Source organism: Pseudorca crassidens, chromosome 10 (assembly GCF_039906515.1).
Source record: "Pseudorca crassidens isolate mPseCra1 chromosome 10, mPseCra1.hap1, whole genome shotgun sequence".
Classification (NCBI taxonomy): domain Eukaryota; kingdom Metazoa; phylum Chordata; class Mammalia; order Artiodactyla; family Delphinidae; genus Pseudorca; species Pseudorca crassidens.
Window position 1 is genome coordinate 71,640,758 of NC_090305.1, and position 24,203 is coordinate 71,664,960.

A 24,203-nucleotide genomic window follows, 5' to 3' on the forward strand; every position below is an offset into this window, starting at 1 on the left:
TTAGTAATAAAGGGGACTTCCCTGGTAGTCCAGTGGTTAAGAATCTGCCTTCCAATGAAGGGGATGTGGGTTCAATCCCTGGTTGGGGAACTAAGATCTCACATGCTGTGGGGCAACTAAGCCTAGGCACTGCAACTACTGAGCCCACACGCTCTGCAGCCCGTGTGCCACAACTACTGAGCCTGTCTGTCACAACTAGAGAGCCCGTGTGCCGCAACTAGACAGAAGCCTGCATGCCACAACTAAGACCCAACACAGCCAAATAAATTTAAAAAAAACAGAATGTGTAATAAAAGTTTTACCAAGGGTAAGAATCCATTCTGCTCTGCAGAAATCCAGTAAATTAACTAGCCTAACAGTAACCGGCAACTAAATGTGCCAGAAGAAATATCTTTTTAGAGGACTCTTTCTAAATCTGAAAGAAAATATTACCTATAAACTGCAATGTTTTCCTACTCTGTAACATTCATAAAAGCCTGACCAGCTTTTCAAAAGATGTTCAGTTTTGAATCTCCTCAATTATCAAAACAAAATTTATTTCAATATTTAAGGCCACAGACTATTTCTGTTAGAGCCTAACACATTATAGATGTTAATTATTTTTTAAAACAAGCAGATCGTTATTTTGGAAAAGAGGAGGATAATTAAGTATAGCATGCATAATTTTAAGCTATTTAATAGGGGATGGAAACAAACTCTTAGGAAAAATGAGAATGTAATAATAATCTGCTTCAACTATGGAGGCAGTTAGATAAGTAACTTTTTATCATAGTTCTACTCCGGAGAAGGGAAATAATTTTTTTTGTTTTGTTTTGGATAGAAATATTTTTCCTTAGACTTGTAAATAAATTGCTATTACCTCCACAGACCTCTGCTAAAGAGATACATTACTAAAACCTCAAGGTCTTTGTGATTACCTGGTCTAGGAATATTCTTGCTAGCGGAGCACAGTCGGTGGATCTGATGAACCGCACAACATCCGCCACACTCCACTTCAGGGGGTTACTGTCCAGGTGAAGCCTTTCAGAAACTTCAATCCTTATTTCCTTCATTCCCCACAACAAAAGCAAACCAAATGGTGTTAGAACTATTTCATTCTAAGAAAGTCTCTACATAAAGTCATAACCCTTTAAGGCAGGATTTAAAGTGGTTTTAGGACATGATTTCTCCCAGCAAGGATGGCAAAGGTCCATACACACTAGCTAATCAGGAAATGTTTGTCTTTTATAATAAGAAATATTAACAGACAAGAATTCATCTCAAAGTTTCAGCACAAATAATTTGGACAATTTAACAGAGAAGAATAGTTTTAAAATCTTCCACTTGTTCCTTGGTTTATTTCAGGTCACTCTCTGGCAGGGTGCAGAAGTAGATGGGCTGGTATTTCCAATAAGAGAAGGCTTAACTAAATTATCAGGAGAAATCGTTTTTAACCACTTCTGTTCACAGACTATATTTAAAAAGCAATCCAGTTTTAAAACACTAACTTAACTGCCATTCTTATAATGCATGTATGTGTTAATACGCATGTATGAATCTACCAAACAAAATGGTTTAATCAGAACCAAAAAGATAACTTATTACTACAAAACCATATATATTATGAAAAATATCAAAAGGCAGCTTTCCCTAAACTAAATGACAAGTTACTAATAAACTACCAATGAAACTTTTTTTTACTTAAAACAAGCAGCCATTCTGAGAGAGACTTTCCTCCTGATAAGTAGTTGATCTCCAAATAATCCTTGAAATGCAAGTAAATCACTGAATTTGGGATGTTTTTAAAAAAGACCCAGGAAATTCAACTGAAGCCATAGTGAAATAAGTGTAACACCAACATCATTAACGGTTAGATTCTAGAGGGAAATTGTCAAGAGAGAAAAAAAGACTGTAGTTTTAAAACGGGTACCTTTGGTGAAGGAGGTTTATTCTCATCATCAGAAAATGAAAAAGTGCGAAGCTCTCTTTTTCTTCTCTGTCTGTCTGGAGGCAGTGATGTGGATATCTCACTTTGGGTGGGAGAGGAGGAGCATGATTTTTTTTCTGACATTTCTGACTCTTCCTGTAGCTCATCCTGTTGCTCAGATGTACTGCCCTCACTTAGGGAATCATCATCCCCTTCATCTGGGTCATCCTCATCTTCACCTCCACTTCCCTAGAGGACAAGGAGAGAAGTCTCATTGAAATTCAGGACAAATCAGTTCCTGGACCACGAGACCATCTTCCATTGGCCGGAGATCCAAATAGAAAGACCTGCAGGTATTCCTTCTGTCTGTATTGTAAACCAGGGATCTCTTGGCTTCTAGACATTACAGGTACATCATAGATCTCGTACCTGGGGAGAGCCCGCTGGGGTATTATCAACAGATGCAGAGGAGCGTTTCTTCTTATGAACAAAAACATTTTTTCGCCTCTTTCTCCTCTTACTCGCTTTTTTCAGGGCACATGCTAAGTTACTATGCCCACCAGGTGGCCTCCCAATTCTTTTATTTTTCTTCTTTCCATAGTAGTGTGCTAAATGTGAATGACAAAGAAAAATGAAGTAGCTTCATTATTTTTGTGTACCTCAAACCACAAGAGATTCCACTAGCATAGCACAACATGGGTACAGTGTATTTGATTAAGGTTAAATTCCATACAATGGAATAATCTTGACTATAGATTCTGAATATACAGTTTGATTAGTAACTGACAAATGCATAAACCTGAATAATCCTCCCCCTAACAAGATACAGAATATCTACATTAACCTAGAAAGTTTCCAGGGTCACTTCCTAGTTAGTCCCCCTCACCAGAAGTAATCACTATTCTAATTTTCATCACTATAGACTAGTTTTGCCTCATCTAAGGAATCATTCAGTAAATACTTTTTCCAACAAGGCTTCTTTCACTCAGTATAATTTTTTTTAAGTGTTTCTTTTTTATTTAATTTTAACTTTTTTTTTTTTCTGCGGTACGTGGGCCTCTCACTGCTGTGGCCTCTCCCGTTGCGGAGCACAGGCTCCGGACGCGCAGGCTCAGCAGCCATGGCTCATGGGCCCAGCCGCTCCACGGCACGCAGGACCCTCCCGGACCGGGGCACGAACCCGTGTCCCCTGCATTGGCAGGCGGACTCTCAACCACTGCATCACCAGGGAAGCCCTTTTTTTTTTTATCTTTGGCTGCATTGGGTCTTTGTTGCTGCATGTGGACTTTCTCTAGTTGTGGTGAGCGGGGATTACTCTTAGTTGCACGGGCTTCTCATTGCGGTGGCTTCTCTTGCTGTGGAGCACGGGCTCTAGGTGCACAGGCTTCAGTAGTTGCAGCACGTGGGCTCAGTAGTTATGGCACATGGGCCCTAGAGCACGCGGGCTTCAGTAGTTGCGGCGCGCGGGCCCTAGGGCATGCAGGCTCAGTAGTTGTGGCATGCGGGCTCTAGAGCGCAGGGTCAGTAGTTGTGGCGCATGGGCTTAGTTGCTCTGCGGCATGTGGGATCCTCCCAGATCAGGGATCAAACCGCATCCCCTGCACTGGCAGGCGGATTGGCTTCTTAACCACTGCACCACCAGGGAAGTCCCAGCATAATGTTTTTGGGTTTCATCTATGTTGTGTGTATGAGTAGCTCATTTCTTCATATTGATGAAGAGCATTCCATTGTATGAATATACCGGTTTATCTATTCTCCTCCTGATGGGCCCCTGGTTGTTTCCAGATTTTGGCAATTATTAAGTTGTAGTGAACATTCTTGTACAAGGCTTTTAGTGGGCAATGTTTTCATCTTCCTTGGGTAAATACCTAGGAATGGAATTGTTGGATCATATGGTAGACATATGATTACCTTTAAAGAGACTGCTAACAGTTTTCCAAAAGGGTTATATAATTTTACACTCCACCAGCAATGTACGAGAGATGTAGCTGCTCTGTACACCTCTGCCAACATGTGGGATTGTCAGTAATTTTCATTTTACCCAACCTAGTGGATATACAGTAATTTCTTATCGTAGTTTAAATCTGCACTTCCCTGACAACTAATGCTACTGAGCACATTTTCATTTACTTATTGGCCATGTGCGCATCTTTTTTTGGTGAAGCGTTTATTCAAGTCTTTTATTCACTTTTTAAAATGGTTTTCTCTGTTTATTTAATTTTTTACTGAGATATAATTCACATAACATAAAATCCGTCATTTGTACACATTCAGCAGTCTTTAGACACAGACTATGAATGAATACACTGTTGTGCAGCCATCACCACTATCGAATACCAGATCATTTTGTTTCTCTTTTTATTTACTTATTTTTAAATTGAGGTAAAAGTCACATAACAAACAACTAAACATATAAAAATGTACAATTTAGTGGTATTAGTGTAGTCACAATGTTGTACAACTACCAGCTTTCTCTAGTTTCAAAACTCCTCTTTTTATTGAGTTGTGAGAGTTTTTAATATATTCTGGAGACAAGTTCTTTGTTGGATATATGGATTAAGAATATCTCCTCACCTGTGCGCCCTCAGGGATGCCAAAACAAACAAATAAACAGGATATTTTCTCCAGACTGTGGAATGTCTTTTCCTTTTTATAAATAGTATTATTAAGAGAGCAAAAGTTTTAATTTTGGTAATGTTTAATGTATTAGTTTTTCCTTCAGGTTAGTGAATTCTGTGTCCTCTCTAAGCAACCTTTGCCTAGCTCAAGATCTTCAGGATACCTCTTTTGTTTTCTTCTAGAAGCTTTATAGTTTAGCTTTTACATTAGGTCTATGATTAATTACCTTGAATAAACTTTTGTATATAGTGAGGTGGAGCCAAGGAGCTCTGTTTTTGCATTTTCGATCTGGATATCCAATTGTACCAGTGCCATTTGTTGAAAGAAATTCCTTTCCCATTAAATTTATCATTTTTGTTGAAAATTCTTTAACTACATAAGTTTGTCTCTATTTCTGGACCCTCTATTCTGTCCCATCACTCTATTTGACTATTCTTTCATCAATACCCCACTTTTGATTACTATAGTTTATGGTAAGACTTGAAGTCAGATAGAGTAAGCCCTCCAACTTTACTCTTCTTTTTCAGGATTGTTTTGACTATTTTACGTCCTTTGTATTTTCATATATTTTAGAATACAGAGACAATTCCAAAAATGAAATATACGTAGTTTAGCTCTGAGTTACATATTAAAGTAATATCAAAATATAATGTAATTTTTTGCAAAAAATGAATACTAAAGGATATAAATCCATTTGATATCATTCAAATTACTAATTGGGAAAAATTATAAAGAGTCCTAAAATCTAGGCTAATTTCAATTGTATCATTGTGAAAAATAAATTCAAGACAAAAAGCATAACATAATCCACATACATCCAAAGGCTCAAATTGGTGTACTTATACATGTGCTTATATGAACAGTACATTTCACTTGGCCACTAATAACCACTGCAATTTACTAAACTAAGTGCTGAATCTGACACAATAATAATAAGTTAGACAAACTCTGCTCTTAAGGAGTTTATAATCCAATAAATGTAAGTAGAAACTAGGTTAGATACTCTCATATGATTTTGTGATTCATATACTAATTAGAAAACTTGTCACGCTAAATATGGACCTTGGATCAGCAGCATCACCAGCATCTGGGAACTTGTTGGAAATGCAGACACTTAGGCCCCAGATACCCATGGCATGATGAACCAGAACCTCTATTTCAACAAGATCCTCAGAATTTGCACACATGATAAAGTTTAAGAGGCCCAAAATTAGAGACCCCCTAAAAGAAATCTTCAAGTTTAACAAGGTAAAATCCACCTCTGTATTAATTCTCCTAAGTGACATCAGGGCTTGTGGAATTTAAGGATTTAAGGAAAAGTAGGATCAGAATTTTGTGTTTGGGTAACAATGCCTTGACAAGACTCCAAATTAAACATTTCATTCTGAATGCCTTTTTTTTTTTGCCGTTTCACAAAAGAGAAGACAAGCAATGAGAGGCAGCAGGTGTTGTTATGACATACTCCTGCCTCCTGCCCAGCACTCTCACCCCAATGTCTGCACAGCTAGCTCTCCTGCTTCCTTCACTTCCTTGGCCACCTGTATGAACAGCACCCCACCTGCTAGCCTTCCTCACTCTCCTACTTTGCTTATTTTGCTTCATTTTTCTCCATAGTACTTCCCTCTATTTGTTCACTTGTTTATTATCTATCTCCCACATTAAGATGTAAACTCAGTGAGGAAAGGAATTTTTTACTTTACATTTGTATCCCAGTGCTAGAACAGTGGCAGCACACAGTGGACCCGTAATAAATACATGCAGACTGTATAAACAGATTCCATATCCTATTAGATGCAACAGTTAATTTATATACACTCTGTACATAAAGGTTGGCAAACTAGGGCCTGTAGGCCAAATGTGACCCATGGCCTGTTTTGGTATGGCCCACAAGCTAAAAATAGTATATACATTTTTAAAAGTGTTCTTTAAAAAAATTAAAACAAAACAAAAAGAATATGCAAAAGAGATCCTATGACCCGTAGCCTAAAATATTATTATCTGGCCCTTTATAGAAAAAGTTTGCATACCTCTGCTATATCTGAATGTCTGCAAAATAAAAACCTTCTAGGATATGAGATATGGTCAGCTGCTACAGTTAACAAATTTAAAAAACTTGACTCACTATATTTAGTCTTTGTAAGTACAGAGCAGTTCTCTGAACACTTATCCAGAACCATCCGTGGACCAAAGAGATTAGGACAGCACTCCAGTTTGATACAGGTTTGCCGGCAGAATTCAGTCACCCGATCTGCTGTTTTCACTATCTCGACAGTAGCTCGGTAACTCTTTCCTTTGTATCTGCCATTGGAAGACATCAGATACCAAGTTTATTGGGCTAGTGATTACAGAGAAAAATCAAGTATATTAACAGACCTGAAAAATATTTTTGCTTCTTAGAATATTCTATGTCCTTTACAGTTTGAGGACTCTGAAAACAATGAGGAATTTATATTGTACTTAAATTTATAATCTAGTAAGCTATGACAACTAAAAGCTGACTTTTTAAATTAGCAAAGTAAGGTCCCCGCTTTCTGTTCCTATGTTTAAGGTTTTCAAACAACTTCTACACTAACCACTAAAAAAACAGTGACTTTCATTAAGTCTTCCTTGACCCTACGGTAGTGGTTCCACGAGTATGGTCCACGGACCAATATAACCTGCCAACTGTTACCCATCCATGACAAGATGAGGTCAGAAAACAAGAGCAAATGTTTTATAAACTTTCACAGTAACTTGCAGAAGTAATTTTATGGCTCTTAAATCTAGTAACAAAAAAGCTGTTCCTGCATTGTATGTCTTTTGAATTCCATATTTTTGTAACTCATTTTTACCATATTTTATAAAAGTATAATAGGATAGCAACTTAAAAAAGAAAACAAACCTGGTCCTTTACCACAAATAGTTGAAGAAGCCCTGCCCAAGGGAATGTAAGTACCCTAATATTATCCATGGAAGAATCAATTCTGTGACCTGTTAAGCATGATTAAGAATAAAGGGCAGGGGGGGGGTTCCCTGGTGGCACAGTGGTTAAGAATCCGCCTGCCAATGCAGGGGACACAGATTCAAGCCCTGGTCCAGGAAGATCCCATAGGCCTCGGAGCAACTAAGCCTGTGCACACAACTACTGAGCCTGCGCTCTGGAGCCCGCGAGCCACAACTACTGAGCCCACAAGCCACAACTACTGAAGCCTGTGCGCCTAGAGCCTGTGCTCTGCAACAAGAGAAGCCACCACGATGCAAAGCCCTCGCACCGCAACAAAAAGTAGCTCCTGCTAGCCCCAACTAGAGAAAGCCCGCATGCAGCAACGAAGACCCCTAAGGCAGCCAAAAAAAAAAAAAAAAAAAAAAAGAATAAAGGGCAGGGGAGCCTACTCACTTGGCCTTGAGGACTTCCCCACATCCATGCCACACCGAGTCTTTGTCCAGCTGCAGCTCCCGAAGGACACGACTGGGTTTATAGGCTGCATTGATCAGTAAAGTGAGGACCTGTGCTCCATTTTTAAAGCAGAAATATGGGTTGGGGAGGAGAAAAGCAGATGATTAGAACCTTGCTATTCCCTAGCATGTCACCTAGGTGATTAATTCTAGTCATATTAATTGACAAACGTTAACAAAATAATAATACTGAAGATATGACAGTTGACCAAAGTTGCAAATAAGACAGTAATGAGGCTCTCTTAAATATTCTAAACATTATGGTCAGGAAGAAACAGGCACCACAAATTTAAAATTACTCTAGCATTTGCTTCCAAATCCTTTCCTAGTCATGGTACACACAGAAGCTCCGGCCTCCCCAGGCACAGCCTCACCACGCTAAGGGCTGATAGGTTTGGAACCCTCACATCTCTTACCCACAGTGCAGCACCCTGCCTGGGAAGCTCAAGTCCAGCAGATGTGTATGTAGTTCTATCACGGTCCCAGGTTAATACCACACAGCCTCTCAGGCTTAGACTACTCTCATGTTCACTCCTGCATGGTCCTCACGTGGCCTCTGACAGAAGACCTTTCTACACTGACAGAGGTGAACCTGCCACGTGAAGAACTGCTTAGGTGAATGTTTCCTATGGAGCAAAAATAATTATGTGCCTAGTTCACTGTCCAATACATGAGAAAAGTGAGTCACTTTTGATAAAACCTAGAGTTGTCACACCTACGGCACGCTGATCCTTGTCTGAATGAGTCTACCAGACTGCTGTAAAATTTCTTAAATTCTTCTACTCCAGGCGGGAACCTTACCTCTCTGAGGACCAGGACACAATTCCCGGGTCCCACACATTGAGGCAGCTCAGCGATCCTTCCTTTGTTAAGATATGGCCCTGAGAAGCAACGGTGGTTGAAGTATATCTTTGGACAGCAATATTTTCCATTAATCATAACTGAGAAATGAAGAGAAACAAATATTCAGAACAGAATAGTTTTCTACCCTATGTTTCCAAAGCTGAATTACTGAAGGAAAAACCCAGCATATCCACCATTACATAAAGTCAGGACTTAACTTATTTTGGAGTTTAACATACTGTCTGAGTGTGAAATACCTTATACTTACAACAAGTCTATTATAGAGCTATCACTCTGCTGAGATCAACAACATCCTTACTGCAGATTAACTCCTGGTTAATGCAACATTGTTCCAGAGCCCCACGCTTCTATCACTACAGGAAGTGGAGGATTTACTTCAAGAACTCATGATGATTCCTGAAGATCAACGACTCAATAATCGATTCTAGAATATTTCTAGACAGTGATGGTGAATATTACCCAGAACTACAGTTTGTCCCCTTAAAACTACCAAACTAGTATGCTGGTAGCGTTTGGTGATGTGGGAGCCCACCCATCACTGCGATTCCTCAGAGGGATAAAAGCATTCTGTGACCACATCTCTAAATTCTTTAGGTATTACGGGGTATAACTAGGCCTAGAGACCCTTCTCTTCAACTATTTTTCTGTATGAATACTGTACTCCAATATAAGGTTTTTTTAATTCCCTCATATGAGTAGTTGGCAATTCAGCTACTAAATGTAAAAAAATTCAAGGACACTAAAACATTTTCCATTTTCATATAAAGCAAAGAAAGCTCTTCTGATGGACACTGCCCTGTTAATCAAAAGGAAACGAGCGTGTACACTGCCCAGTGTTGATAGCACCCTGAAGTACATAGTGTTCATTCTCTAATTAAGAACCCAGTCTTAGCACAGTGGTCAGCATGTCGGTGCCCACTTCTCCATTTGAACTCTGTCACCCAGATCCCCTCAGGGGATGCTCCCTGCTGCTGGGAATGTTGGGAGTTTACAGCTCTTAGTTGTGAGTCTATCCTGGAATATCTCTCAGTCCAGAACTGTCCCTCAGTAGGAGAGAGCTACCTTGCCCAAGGTCCCACCCTTTGTGAGGTGGGGAGGGAGAAGCAGCTCACTTCCAATAACTGACCAAGGAGGGAGTACAAGGGTGTGGCCACCACACCTCTAGGGACACACCACTGAGGGACACTCAGTGGCTATACCAGCTCCAAGGCTCCCTGCGGGACTGGAAGAGACTTCTGTTACAACTGCACTGTGACTCAACTTCTCCCTCTGCCCAGTCCTGCATCTTTTACCCTTCCCAGGAGTGTTTCAAAAAGCACTCCCCAATGAAACTCCTGCATGCAAATATCAGAGTCTCAGGCTCTGTTTCCAAGGTAACTTGACATATGACAAAACCCAAAGCAAACACATTTTGGCTGTGGTCACATGAGATATTAATGTCTTAATTCTTTAGTTTTAGTAGGCATTAGAACGGTCAGTAACATGTCAAAAATAAGGAGTCATGCAGCCCTGATCCTCTATGTATAAATGATGTTATGAAAAGGCAGTGGGTAGAAGAGACAAAAGTACAGGTTTTGAACTTGAGAACAATTTGAGTTCCATTTCTGACCCTTCTACTGTAAGCTGTGTGACCTCTTTGAGCTTTGGTTTCCTTTCTTTTCTAGGCATTTACTAAATACCACCCAAATGCCTAATCTGTGCTAAAACACACAGAGCCAAGATGCTAAGCATTATACAACCAGCAAAGTGGTGTCAAGAGTAGTTCCAAGGAGCCCTGGTCAAAAGGCTTGGGCCTCCAGCAAGGATCCTTGTCTAATTTATCAGGCATTGCCTCTGGAACAATCTGTTTTTCAGTGTTTGTTTTTTTCTTTTTTTTAAATTGCAAAATATATATACAAAGTGTGTATATCATAAAAAGGTTTTAAAGAAGAATAAATATCTATCTCTCAACCACCCAGTTTAAAAAAAGAGCACGATCTGAAAAGCCTAAGTTTCTTTATTTAAACTCAGGGATGATATATTGACCTCCAGAGCCTTTAACACTGACAAGTGATCAGTAAATAATGGCTAAAATATTATAATGTCCATTTATAATGGACAGAAATACCAGCCTAAAGATAATTATTAAACTAAATATATCTTAGACAATTATAACTCTTTAAAATCACAATTAAGAGACCCCTCTATAAAGCTACATCCCATAAATCAAAGGTATTGTTTAATAAGTTATTTTTAGATATCGTCCATTAAAAGAAGCTAAAGGTTGTCTTTTCCCTAAGATTGCATGCACTTATACCTGAGTCTGTGGAGCTCAGCTCCTGATTCTTCAGACCCTCATGGACAGTCCTTGAGGATGGTATTCTGCATCAAGAAAACACAACAAAATAATGAGATAATTCCTAAGGTCAGTAAAATGTAAGGATTAGTTTCCTTCAAATCTAAGAAGAAAACAAATGTGGCAGATTGCAAAATTGGTAACAAAAGGTGCTTCCTCAATTGTACTTTTTTTAGAAACAGCAATTGTTTTAAAAACCATGGACATGTTCTAAGGGGACAACAGTCTGTAGACAGTACTGTGATACTGCATGTTCCAATGAACTTGCATTCATGTGAGCAACAAATTACAGAATTCCTTGTTGGATTCTTAAACTGCAAGTAAACTACAGATGGTCCCCAATTTACAGTGGTCTACTTAAAGATATTTCCACTTAACGATGGTGCAGGAGCAATATGCATTCAGCAGAGACCATACTTTGAATTTTGATCTTTTCCCTGGCTAGTGATATGCGGTACAATCCATGTTCCTGGGCAGCAACCCAGTCGGGCAGGAGATCACAGGGTAAACAATCAATACACTTACAACCTTTGTGTTTTCTGCTTTCAATACAGTAGTCAATAAATCACGTGAGTATTCTCTGTGGTAGATGATTTTGCCCAGCTGAAGGTTAATGTATAAGTGTCCTGAGCACATTTAAGGTAGGCTAAGCTACGATGTTTGGTAGGCTAGGTGTGTTAAATGCACTTTCAACTTATGATATTTTCAACTTAAGGTGGGTTTATTGGGACATAATCCCATTATAAATCGAGGAAGATCTGTACTTGTTTTTTTAATAGATGAAGAACAGAAGCATTTTTATATAAGGTCTGTTTCCTTCTATCAGTTTCAAAATTAAAGACAAATTACAAAAACAGAATTACACCATATGCAGCAATCACTGAAAAAGGCTAATTTATCTTTTCAGAATACTTCCTCACTAAACCTTTGGATCAGTCTTGATGACTAAGTCAAGGAAAAATCCAAAGCCAGTTTTTTTGTCATTGCTTTCTCAGTCCTCTAGCTGGGTTAGAATGCTGCAGCCTTTCTCTCCACCACAATTGGAGAGAAATTGTTTTATTACTCACATAGCCATGAAAGCAGCTATAAATTATACAGAATTTGCTACAGACTGACTGAACTGTGTTCTCTTAAATTCATATGTTGAAGCCCTAATTCCACCCCCACCCCATGTGAGTGTGTTTGGACATAGGCCTTTTAGGCAGTAAATAAGGGTGGGGCTCTAACCCAATAGGATCAGTGGCCTCATAAGAAGAACAAGAAAGAAAGAACTCCCTTCCTCCTTGCTCCTGCCATGTGAGGACACAGCGTGAAGATGGCTATCTGCAAGCTAGGAAGAGAGCCTTGACCAGGAACCAAATCAGGCTGGTACCTGATCTTAGACTTCCAGCCTCCAGACTGTGAGAAATACATTTCTGTTGTTTAAGCCACCAGTCTCTGTTATTTTGTTCTGGCAGCCTGAGCTAAGACAGAATTGAAAACCCAATTTTTAAAAATACACATGCACACAGAATCCCTTGTATTTTAAAGGCACCACTAATTCTTTGCTTTTCAACAGTGTGTATGAAGGAATGCTACAAAGGGCTTTTTTTTTTTTTTTTAATATTTATTTGTTTATTTACTTGGCTGCACCGGGTCTTAGTTGCAGCACGTGGGATCTTCGTTGCCACGTGCGGGATCTTTGTTGTGGCATGTGGGATCTAGTTCCCTGACTAGGGATCGAAACCGGGTCCCTTGCATTGGGAGTGCAGAGTCTTAACCACTGGACCACCAGAGAAGTCCCAAAGGGCTTCTTAATGGGAGACAGAAGCACTCCTCTGAGTGTGACTTTTCTTGTAGAGTTGTTTTCTTCCTCAAGTTCTTTTCACTGTGAGAAATCATAACCTGATTTAAAATTTTGTGTTTTCCTTAACAAATACCAGCATAGAGACTCTATTTCCTCTCTTATTCAAATGTCTTCAGGGTCTAAAAGCCAAAGAAAATTCAATTTGGGGAACATCTTGAGAATGCATTGTACCCTTTTATATATAATGCCACTTTAGGAAATGCTCATATTGTAAGGAGAAGTATATAAACTATCAAAAGCTGAATTACAGGATTATGCTTCCATCTGAGAAAACAATATATGAGGAGATATATTCTCTGAAATAGTTATTTCTTCTTCTAGATATTTAACTTTCAAATGTCAACTATTCAAACATACTATCACTTACTGTTTTTCTGGTTGAACCACTGCAACTTTCCTCTGTTTGTGTACTGTACAAAGAAAAAAAATATATAAATGTCAAGAAAAATTAAAAGACAAAGGAAAAGTTACATATGCATTAAGCTAACTTTAGCTTACAGCTGGCCTTTGAACAACATGGGTCTGAGTATATGTGGATTTTTTTCAACAGTAAATACTGTAGTACTACACAGTCTGCAGTTAGTTGATTCCTCAGATACAAAACCGCAGAGACAGAGGGCCAACTATGGGACCTGTGCATTTGCAGATGTTGGTATCCATGGCAGGTCCCAGAACCAATCCCCCACATATATGGAGGGACAACCATACGCAGTTCACTGGTCTTTAGTGTATTCACATAGTTGGGCAATTATTACCACAGTCAATTTGAGAATATTTTTATCATCTCAAAAAGAGACTCGGTACTCCTTAGCAATCACCTCTCCACTTAACCACCCCCGAGCCCTAGGTAACTACTAATCTACTTTTCCACTCTCTAGATTTGCTTGTTAAATCATAAATGGAATCATACAACATGTATGATTTGTGACTGGCTTCTTTTACTTAGCATAACGTTCTCAGAGTTCATGCAAGTTGTGGTGTGTGCTAACACCTCATTCCTTTATATTTCTGAATACTATTCCATGGTGTGGAGATACCACATTTGTTTATCTATGCATCAGTTGATGGACATTTGGATTGGTTCCACTATGTACATTTGTGTACAAATTTTTATGTGGATATACGTTTTCATTTCTCATGAGTATATAGCTCTATATTTAACACTTTGAGGAACTGCCAGATTGTTTTCCAAAGCAGCTACACCATTTTATTTCCCCCCAGAAAATATTCATAGAAGTTGGCTGTCCCAGGGAGGCTTAAAAATATTATTTTTGGTTTCTGTATAAAGACATAGCAATACTTATAGTACTTGCTAGTTAAAAAAACACAGAACTAGGTTTTTGGGGGTTTTTTTCTTTTTTTTCTGTACGCGGGCCTCTCACTGCTGTGGCCTCTCCCGTTGCGGAGCACAGGCTCTGGACGCGCCGGCTCAGCGGCCATGGCTCACGGGCCCAGCCGCTCCGTGGCATGTGGGATCTTCCCAGACCAGGGCACGAACCCACGTCCCCTGCATCGGCAGGCGGACTCTCAACCACTGCACCACCAGGGAAGCCCTCAGAACTAGGTTTTAAATACAGGTGACCCTTGAACAATGCAGGAGTTGGAGTGCCAACCCCCAAGCAATCGAAGATCCATGTATAACTTTACATTCCACCCTCCGTATGTGCAGTTCTGCATCCGTGGATTCAACCATCCAGGGGTCATGTAGTACTGTAGTACATATTTATTGAAACAAATCCACATACAAGTAGACCCACACAGTTCAAACCCACATTGTTCAAGGGTCAACTGTACTTTAAAGGAGCAAATTTTATGGTATATAAATATCTCTCAATAAAGCTGTTTTTAAAGTTGGGGGGCGTCACTTTAAGATTAGGTCACAAAACATGGGAACTTGTGTCTTGCTCAATCTCTCACTCTCTTGCTTGCTGGCTCTGATGGAAGCCAACTCCTGTGCTGTGAGCTCCCCCACAAAGTGGCCCACATGACAAGAAACTGAGGGAAGCCTCCAACTGACAGTCAACAAGGAACTGAGGCCCTCAGTCCAACAGCCCACAAGGAAATGAATTCCTGCCCACAGCCATCTGAGTAAACTTGGGAGCAGATCCTCCCCCAGTTGGGCCTTGAGATGACAAGAGCCCTGCTGAGACCCTGAATGCAGCCTCACCAGAGACTCGGATCCAGAGGTCCCAGCTAAGTTGCGTCAGATTCCTGACCTACAGAAAATGTGAGATAATAAATGTTTTGTTGCAATGAATGATTTCCTATGCAGAAACGGATAACCAGAATATCATTTTATTTTTCTCTGAAATGTCCAGATTCATCCTACTTGGTAACAGCCACACAGCAAATTATTTAACAATCAATCCTTTGACCCAGAAATAGACAGCTACCTCGTGCTCGGCGAGGAGTGCTGAGGGGATGGCCATTGGTTTCACACCAGCCCAAAGGAAATATATCCATGGATTCCACATTCACAATAAATTCAGGTATGGGTTTCTTAGAACCTGTTTAGATTTAAAAAACATTTTTTAAAGACTATTAAATAGCTTTCTTCATAAACTACTTTCTAGACAATGTTCTAGTAGACAGTGTTCTACTGTTGCAATAATACAGACACAAAGTCTCTTAAGCAAGTTCCCTTTACACAGAAGTCATACTTTTTCATGTGTGACAAACATGAAGAGAAAAAGCAAACTGTCCCCCAAGCGCAACTGTATAAAGACCAAAACAGGTAGTCAATGTACAGGGTGACCCTTAGTTAGGGAACAGCAAATAAGCACCTAGAACTACCAGTAATATCATTCAGATGGTTGACAAATATGGTCGTCAATTCCACGAAATAACTGGAAAATAAAAGGCAAACGTTATAGTTCTACTCAATAAAAACATTACTTCTGGTACTCAGAAACAAGCCAGAAGTTCGACTGGTGGGCTCAAGTCAGAAAGTGATGTAAACAAAGTTGCTCAGCAGGGGTTGCATAAACATGTACATCCAATACTGTCCTTGACACCTATGTTAAAGGCCGATTCTACAAACCGGGAGCAACAGTAAGGACCGAGTCTGACTACTCAGCAGTGAAAAAAAAAGAAACCCAGGCATAGTTAGCTGTAGTGCTGAGTACTCGCATACTACTTTCTGTCCACAAACCTGTCCCATCACTGAATATTACTTTTAGCATAATATATCTTTTCAATTTTACATACTTTTTGGTTCTACTGGTTGGGGGCAACCAAAATATAATCTCTTGAATAAGCTAGTTACTAATGCTCATGCTCAAGTATTTTGGTCACATCAAAATATATGCTATTTAACTTGTATTTTCCCGTTCAAGAAAACAGGGGGCCATATAAGTGAAGGCTTTTATTCATATTCATTTCCTAAAATTTGAAGGTCAAGGACAGGAGGATGAATTTTTAGCTCAGTCTTACATTACAAATTAGAAGTCTCTGAACAAGACCCCTATTTAGCTAATCAATTAAGTTTAACAAGCCACATTACAGGGGTAAACAGGAAGGCAAAGAAGAGTGGTCAGACGAAGGCTTCTCAGGGGTGTTGACGCTTACCCTCCAACTGGAGCCACAGGTAGGAGCCTCTCACTGCAGTAATGGTGGCAACGCACACTTCTTCAGGGAGAAGAGGGTTCACTGCCTCAAGCTTCATGTTCTCCTTAAATTCATGCTCAGAAATTGACTAGAAGATAAATTAATCAAATACATACTCAGTATTAACTCACGTGCTCATCTGAGAGAACTTTCCAAGTAACAGTTAATCTAGAGCAACTCCTCCATTCCACACCCCAGGGTAACTGTCCCTTTCCCTCCCTACAGAAGATAAGATTTATCCTCCAGAGGGTAAAACAACAGATCCCTGGGCAGGAGGACACAGGAACTATTGAGGGCATGCATGCTGTCCAGAACAGAGATTAGCATGTGGAATGCTGAGGCCCAGTCCCTGCTACTACCCTCCATGTGAGCAAATGGAAGAGACTTCTTGTGGCAATATGAAGCACAAGAAGGAACACATAAAGACATGGATTTAGGTTTCCCCAACAAATGGCCAGACAGATCTTACCCAATAGGGAAGTTCAAGGTTGACAAGCCCCACCCACATGCTCAGAGCTTCCAATCAGCTTTTTCTTTTAGTCTCCCATTTCTTAAATATAAGCAAGCAAATTCCACCAAGGAATTACCAGATATCTAAACATATGAAAACTAGAGACCAAAACAGACAAAACAAGCAACTTGGAGAAAACAGATTATGTAAGAAGAAAACTCACAAAAGGTGGGGGTAATTAACATCCGCTGAAAGATGAGAAAAACTATTGCATCTTTAAAATAAGAACAGTATGTTATTAAAAATATTCAGAAATAGTTTTTAAAAAGTAAAAATGTGATATCAAAAATTAAAAACTCAAAATAAGGGTTGAAAGATAAAGTTTAGGAAATCTTCCAGCAAGCAAAGCAAAAAAAAAACCCCTAAGAAACAGGAAAAGCGGTGGGGGTGGGGAGGGTGCGGCAAAATTGGAGGCCTGGTCCAGAGGGCCACCAAAATGAGAATTCCAGAAGGAGAAGAGAGAAAAAGAAAAGAAAATCAAAGAAGAGATCCAAGGGAACTTCCCAGCATAGAGAGGCGCAAGTTTCCAGAGAGAATGTGCTCTCCATGCCCCAGCACATGGGTGAAGACAGGCCAAGCCATAGCTTGACACTGAAAGGGAGTGACAAAAGAGATTCTATAACTTTCCAGGGATAGAGAAAAGGGCAGGTCATATATGAAAGATCAAGAATAAGAATGGCTTTCAACTTCTCAATACCAACACTATAAGTAGAAAACAACTGAGGTTTTCAAAATTCTAAAGTGAAATAACTTGCATTCTAAAATTCCACGTTGAGCCAAACGATCAGTCAAGTTAGTAGAGTGAACATATTTTCAAACACCAAAAGTCTACTAACACTTACATCTCTTGCATCCCATTTCAGGAAGCTACTGAGAGACAGGCTCCATCAAAACAAGGGAGTAAACCAAAAAAGAAGAGGCCATGAGATATATAAAACAGGAATCCCAAGTCCTAAGAAGAAGGAGAGGCAATTCCTTGGTGACACAGCAGAGCAGTTTCCAGAATTAAAACTACATGGCAAGCCAAGACAGTAACCTGTCTAAAAAGAGGTTGCTAAGAGGGGTGTCTCTAAAAAATATATATTAGACATGACAGATTTCCTGATACGCTAATAGTTTTGAGAATCTACTGGAAGGTGTGGGAAGAACTAGTATTATAAGCAAAGAAAACTAGGCTATGAAAAACAAGGCAATTATTAACTTGAGGACAAATAAAAGAAGAAAATAATCGTAAAATACTACACTGCTAATCTGTGAGTAACACCTAAATGCCCATGATAATGTAAATACTCAAATTCAGACTTAACCGAGAATTGTAATATCACTCTAATAGGAAGAGCAGATAGGTAAGACAGAGGAGAAAGGTAAGGTAAAATAGCTAGATTACTCACTTACTGTAATACAGAATTGAGAGACACATCTAAAATTAACTCAAAAGATAGCAGCGAATTATAAGTGAGGAAGTATAAATATGAGAATAACAAACAGTGAGAAGAATAGGAAGTGAATACTTCTGGGAAGGGAAGCCATGGAAAGGGACAGAGCAGGAAACTGTTGTTTTATGTTCTAAGCTTTTTACTGCTGTTTGGCTCTGTAAACCATAAATAAGTTTACTAATTTTCTCTCCTTAATATTTCATCATTTTTTCATATTAATGGACCATCAAAACAAATCATAAACTAAAATTTTAAATTCACATGATTTCAGCTAATAAAAAAACCAAATTGATAAACTGTTAAGCTAATTAAATTAACAAATGAACTTCCGCAGCAAATGAAATTTTCCTTGGACCATTTTATTACAATCAACGAGAGGCGTTTTGGGGTTGCATGAGAGAACTGGCTTCACAGTAAACATCATTACAGCAAGGGAAGCACAGCAGTCCCCAGCAGCCCCGAAGCAGTGGCCCTGAGGGGACAGGATTCTCACCGGAGGGAAGCACCTCTGGGGAGCAGCTTCAGCACCACACTGTTTGAGGTAGTCGGCCCAATCAAAGTCCTGGCCTGGGTAGCCTAGGTAGGGACAAAAGAGCAATGATTCACACCTCACATGCCTGCCTGGCTTTGCCACTCTGCCAGGTGTCCACCCACAACTTCTAATTTTGCTAATTTGAGGACTTTGATCATTTTAGAGAGGGGAAATAACACCCTATTAAATCCAAAGTATTAATTTTATAAAATAGAGCAACTCTGGATAAATTTTTAAACTCACACTTCAAATTAGGCATTTATTTGAACAATACTTTATATGATTAGTTGCTGACAATTTACCAAAAGAATTTAAGACAGTTATGACTGAATTTGATTTGTGCTAATAAATCCCACCTCTAAAGGAGAGAGACCCAGGGTCTAAAGGAAAAGAGCAACCTACAGCACTATCTAATCGGTGAAGATTTTTTTCTTTCGTAAAGCTATTCCCTTAAACATGTCTTAGCAACTACTAATATTCCCAGCACAGGTTTCAGATTCGTGTTCTATAGAATCTCAGTGCTCTATAAGCTGAATCATGAATTCATTTCAGGAAAAAAGCTGAGCTTAATTCCCCGCTTAAGTCTACAGGTTCTTGGCAGAAGCCCCTCTAACCTGACACCCTGATGGCACCGGCTCTGTGCAAGGAGCTGGACTGAGTCTGGCTGCCCCGCCGTGTCTGAGCTCACCTCCGCTCCCCAGAGCTCAATTTCCCACAGGCACAGAGCAAGCTACTCAAGAGCACACCAGCCTACAGCCAAACAGCCCCTGCAGTCACCTCCTCTGCCCACCTCAGAGTGGCACCATGTTCTCTCTGCCTCCCCCTCAATTCCTGACAGTAAATTAACTACCATTTTTAATTACATAATCTACTACTTTCCTTCTACTGATATTTACAAAGACAGCTGAGTTGTCTACAACAATGCGGAGAGAGGTGATATCTTTTAATTTTTTTTTCTTCTCATGTAATGGCAGTGGGCAGGATAAGGAACTTGGGATGTTCAGAGCATTCCTGCAAAGCAAGAACTTGCTCCTGTAGGTATGTCCCCCCAATCAACACCACCAGGCAGGCACTCCCACTGTCTGTTCACTGATGAGGGAGAACCTGGGGGGTTGTTACGGTTTTCCCCTATTTACTCATTGAAGGAACTGCCATTCTCACTTTTGTTTCCCCCGTGACTAGTCCAATGCCTGGCTCAAAGCAAACATTCCACAAAATGTTTGATGGATGAATGAAGGCTGAACGGAAGACAAAGGTTCAGAGTCTGTGACTCTTATTAACAGAAAAGAGCACTTCCAGCCCAGTGTTCCAGCAATCACCATTTAGAAAGTGAAGCTATGTTTTACTAAGAGCTTACCAATAAAGTATATACACGGCCAGTCAAATAATCTGATTTGCTGACATAAAAATCAGATAAACACCTTACACTTCCAGATACTCTTAAGTTAAAAAAATACCTAAAATTTCAGCTCAAATAAGTCATATTTAGTAACCTTGATTAAAGGGTCAAAGATTAAATTTTGCAAAGTTGCAAACATGAGGAAAATGAGTTGATACCTTCCTACTTACAGCCTGAGTTCTACTTTTGACCATAAATCTCCCTCTGAGGTCCAAAGAGTCTCCCTCTAAGAGGAGGCCCAGAAACCTAAAAATCACTAATCTACCTCCTAACTCTGGCTCTAAGGCCTCTTCTCATAAATCAGCTCCCAACACTCATTGCATCCTACCCTCACCCCTGTTGCCTCCCAGCAGACACAGATGGAATGAACTAAGGAAGCTGCATGGAACCCCAGGATGTTATGAAGATATTTATCAAGGTAGTAGGACATACTTTATTTACTAGGTTTCTTTTTTTTTTTTTTTTCCACTATGCGGGCCTCTCACTGTTGTGGCCTCTCCCGTTGCGGAGCATAGGCTCCGGACGCGCAGGCTCAGCGGCCATGGCTCATGGGCCTAGCCGCTCCGTGGTACGTGGGATCTTCCCAAACCGGGGCACAAACCCGTGTGCCTGCATCGGCAGGCAGACTCTCAACCACTGCGCCACCAGGGAAGCCCTAGTTTTTTGTTTTTTTAAAAAATATTTATTTGGTTGCACCTGTCTTAGTTGTGGCAGGCGGGCTCCTCAGTTGTGGCTCGCCAGCTCCTTAGTTGTGGCATGCATGTGCAATCTAGTTTTCTGACCAGGGATTGAACCCGGGCCCCCTGCATTGGGAGCGCAGAGTCCTAATCACTGTGCCACCAGGGAAGTCCCTATTTACTAGTTTTTAAGCTTAATTTATAACTTTTAAATATGTAGATACTGGAATATAGGTCTTTGTTTACTCTTGTCTTGGGCCCCCAAAACATTAAGGACAGGATTGGGTGTGAGGAGAGAGGTGGACAAAAGATCCAGGTAAAGCCATCTGATAAATCTCATTTTGAAGCAAACAAATCAGAAAAGAATGAATACACACCAGGAGGGGGACTGATGTGTAAACCATTCTTCAGACCCCACTGCACAGGGAAAATACCAGGACTGTCAGCATGACACACGAAGGATCGCTGTGCACGATTCTCTGGTCGCAAATCATCCATTTCCACCAGAAAATACTTCTCATCAAAAACCTGTATGTATGATTTAACACACAAAATAGACAAATTTTGATTTTTTAATTGGGGTATAGTTGCTTTACAATGTTGTGCTAGTTCCTGCTGTACAACGAAGTCAATCAGCTATATGTGTACATATACCCGCTCCCTCTGGGACCTCCCTCCCACCCATCCCACCCATCTAGGTCACCACAGAGCACCAAGCTGAGCTCCCTAAGCTATACAGAAGGTTCCCACTAGCTGTTTTACACATGGTAGTGTATATATGTCAATCCCAATATATGTCAATCCCAATACGTGTATGTTTACGCATGCGTGCGCACACACACACACACGTCATTTCCTTGGCATAGCTGAACGTGTTACAAAAGTTAATAGCCACATTAATAGTAACATTAAGTGTTTTTTAATACTACTACTAAGCACTCAGTAAATGTTATCTCTGTGTCAGGCACTCTTTAAATGCTTTTTTTGTATTAATTCAGCTTTAATCTTCCTAACACTCTAACGAGGTACCATTATCAACCCCATTTTGCAGAAAAGGAAACTGAGTTTAAAAAGCAGTTAAATAACCTGCTCCATGTTACACTGACAGGAAGAAACAGAACCTAGATTTAAATCCAAGTTGTTGAGCTCCAAACAAAGCTTAGTTCAGGCTCAGTGAGGGGTCAACTACACCAGTTTATTAGATCAGATCCTAGCCTAGTTTCAAATGCCAAAGAGAAGGTTTTACGAAACTCCCCTGGCTCCTTACCACCTACCCTTCAACTTCAGGAAGGACCTTCTGATTCCACTGCAAGTTCAGAATCCCTTCTTGTTCTTTTTTTCCCCCTCCTTTTGTGAAGTTACTCTTTTTTTAAAAAAAAAAATAAATTTATTTATTTTGTTTTATTTATTTTTGGCTGTGTTGGGTCTTTGTTGCTGCATGCAGGCTTTCTCTAGTTGCAGCAAGCGGGGGCTACTCTTTGTTGCGGTGCATAGGCCTCTCACTGGGGTGGCTTCTCTTGTTGCAGAGCATGGGCTCTAGGCGCATGGGCTTCAGTAGTTGTGGCTCATGGGCTCCAGAGCACAGGCTCAGTAGTTGTGGCACACGGGCTTAGTTGCTCCGCGGCATGTGGGATCTTCCCGGACCAGGGTTTAAACCCGTGTCCCCTGCCTTGGCAGGCAGATTCTTAACCACTGTGCCAGCAGGGAAGCCCCCTTCTTGTTCTAAGAATAATCTTCTTCTAAGGTAAGGAAAATTTAAATCTCAACAGGTCAGACGATTTAGTGTCCACATAACTATTCCTCTTGTCACACTTGACTTTTGGTTCTACTTTCAGTAAGTAGGCTTCTGCTCTACTCTTAAAACGAAATCCTCTACCTTATGCCTCAGTTCTAGTTACTGAGTAACTGGGCCTTGACAACCTGCCCGGTTCTTGTGGTTACTTCTAACAAGAACCTCGCTTTTGTCAGCCTTCCAAAAGATTAAAGTCTGGATCTGGAATCCATGGCTGGAGCAATCCTACTAGCAGATCTTGTGACACTAATCAACCGTTCCCCACACATCTGCTCACCCAACGAGCCCTGCACCTAGCTGGACACTGATGACACTGCCTGCCTCCAAACTTTTCAGATACCGTGGGCCACCTGCTGCTTAAATCTCCTCTATAGTTATGTACAGCCAGGCCTGCCCCAAAGAATGTGCAGCCCACTACTCTGGTGCCCAGGCTTTGGTTAGCTGGGGCAGCCAAGCTCTGACAAAGGAATGGACCACAAAGAACCAGACATTACAAATGTAAAATGTGCACAGAACTAATTCTAGCCTCACAGCTTAGGAGAAACAATGGGTTGGATTAGTGGAGTTTGAAGATTAAAACACTACCAATCTCCTAAACCAGTCACCCTGTAAGAATTCTTACCAAGAGAGTTGCCTCCATTTTACCTTAACAATTGTAGCAGGAGAGATCCCAAAAGGAGACCAGGGATCCACAGCTTCCAATTTCATATTTACAGAGAATGAATGAGCGCCAATCACTTGTTTATCCTGAAATGCAAATGCCAAGAGGGAATAAACTATAGTATCTGCACATTAATTTTATACTCATATATAGCTGAATACTACTCTTAATTAAAATAACAGAACTGTCCAGCTTCTGGTAAATAATCTAATCCTATAATTGTCTTCCCAGCCTGGAAAAAATTATTTAGGAAAAAAAAAAACCCCAAAGGAAGCACTCCTACTCTCTACATTCGGAACACGAGGGTCATACAGAGAAAAAACAAATTTATTTTACAAGAAGTCAAGGCTATGTAGTTAAGAGTAGAAAAGAAAAGACTCAAAATGCTTTAAGAGTGCTTCAGGAAAAAACCTGGACTACTTTTAGGAAAAAAGGATGATCATCACTCTCGCTAGCCTTCACACCTCTTCCCTCCTTCAGGCATCACAGCACCCTCACTGACGCCAGGGATTATTTTATGCTTTGCAGCTCCCCCATATTGCTTTTCTCTACTGTGAGAAGATAAGTACCTATCTACAACATTT

General features: G+C 40.2%; 1 protein-coding gene across 3 annotated transcripts in view; it reads right to left on the reverse strand.

Moving 5' to 3' along the window:
- Positions 1 to 24,203, reverse strand: part of SFMBT1 (Scm like with four mbt domains 1) — a 138,390-nt gene that overhangs the window by 5,550 nt on the left and 108,637 nt on the right. For all 3 annotated transcript variants that reach the window (XM_067754753.1, XM_067754752.1, XM_067754754.1), the window contains 13 exons: positions 23,604 to 23,705; positions 21,544 to 21,694; positions 19,052 to 19,134; positions 16,573 to 16,699; positions 15,399 to 15,512; positions 13,373 to 13,415; positions 11,121 to 11,185; positions 8,762 to 8,901; positions 7,902 to 8,011; positions 6,648 to 6,823; positions 2,336 to 2,514; positions 1,910 to 2,155; positions 918 to 1,046 (listed from right to left, as the gene is read on the reverse strand). In XM_067754753.1, coding sequence (XP_067610854.1) covers positions 918 to 1,046; positions 1,910 to 2,155; positions 2,336 to 2,514; positions 6,648 to 6,823; positions 7,902 to 8,011; positions 8,762 to 8,901; positions 11,121 to 11,185; positions 13,373 to 13,415; positions 15,399 to 15,512; positions 16,573 to 16,699; positions 19,052 to 19,134; positions 21,544 to 21,694; positions 23,604 to 23,705 — 1,665 coding nt within the window. The remainder of the gene's footprint in view (positions 1 to 917; positions 1,047 to 1,909; positions 2,156 to 2,335; positions 2,515 to 6,647; positions 6,824 to 7,901; positions 8,012 to 8,761; positions 8,902 to 11,120; positions 11,186 to 13,372; positions 13,416 to 15,398; positions 15,513 to 16,572; positions 16,700 to 19,051; positions 19,135 to 21,543; positions 21,695 to 23,603; positions 23,706 to 24,203) is intronic.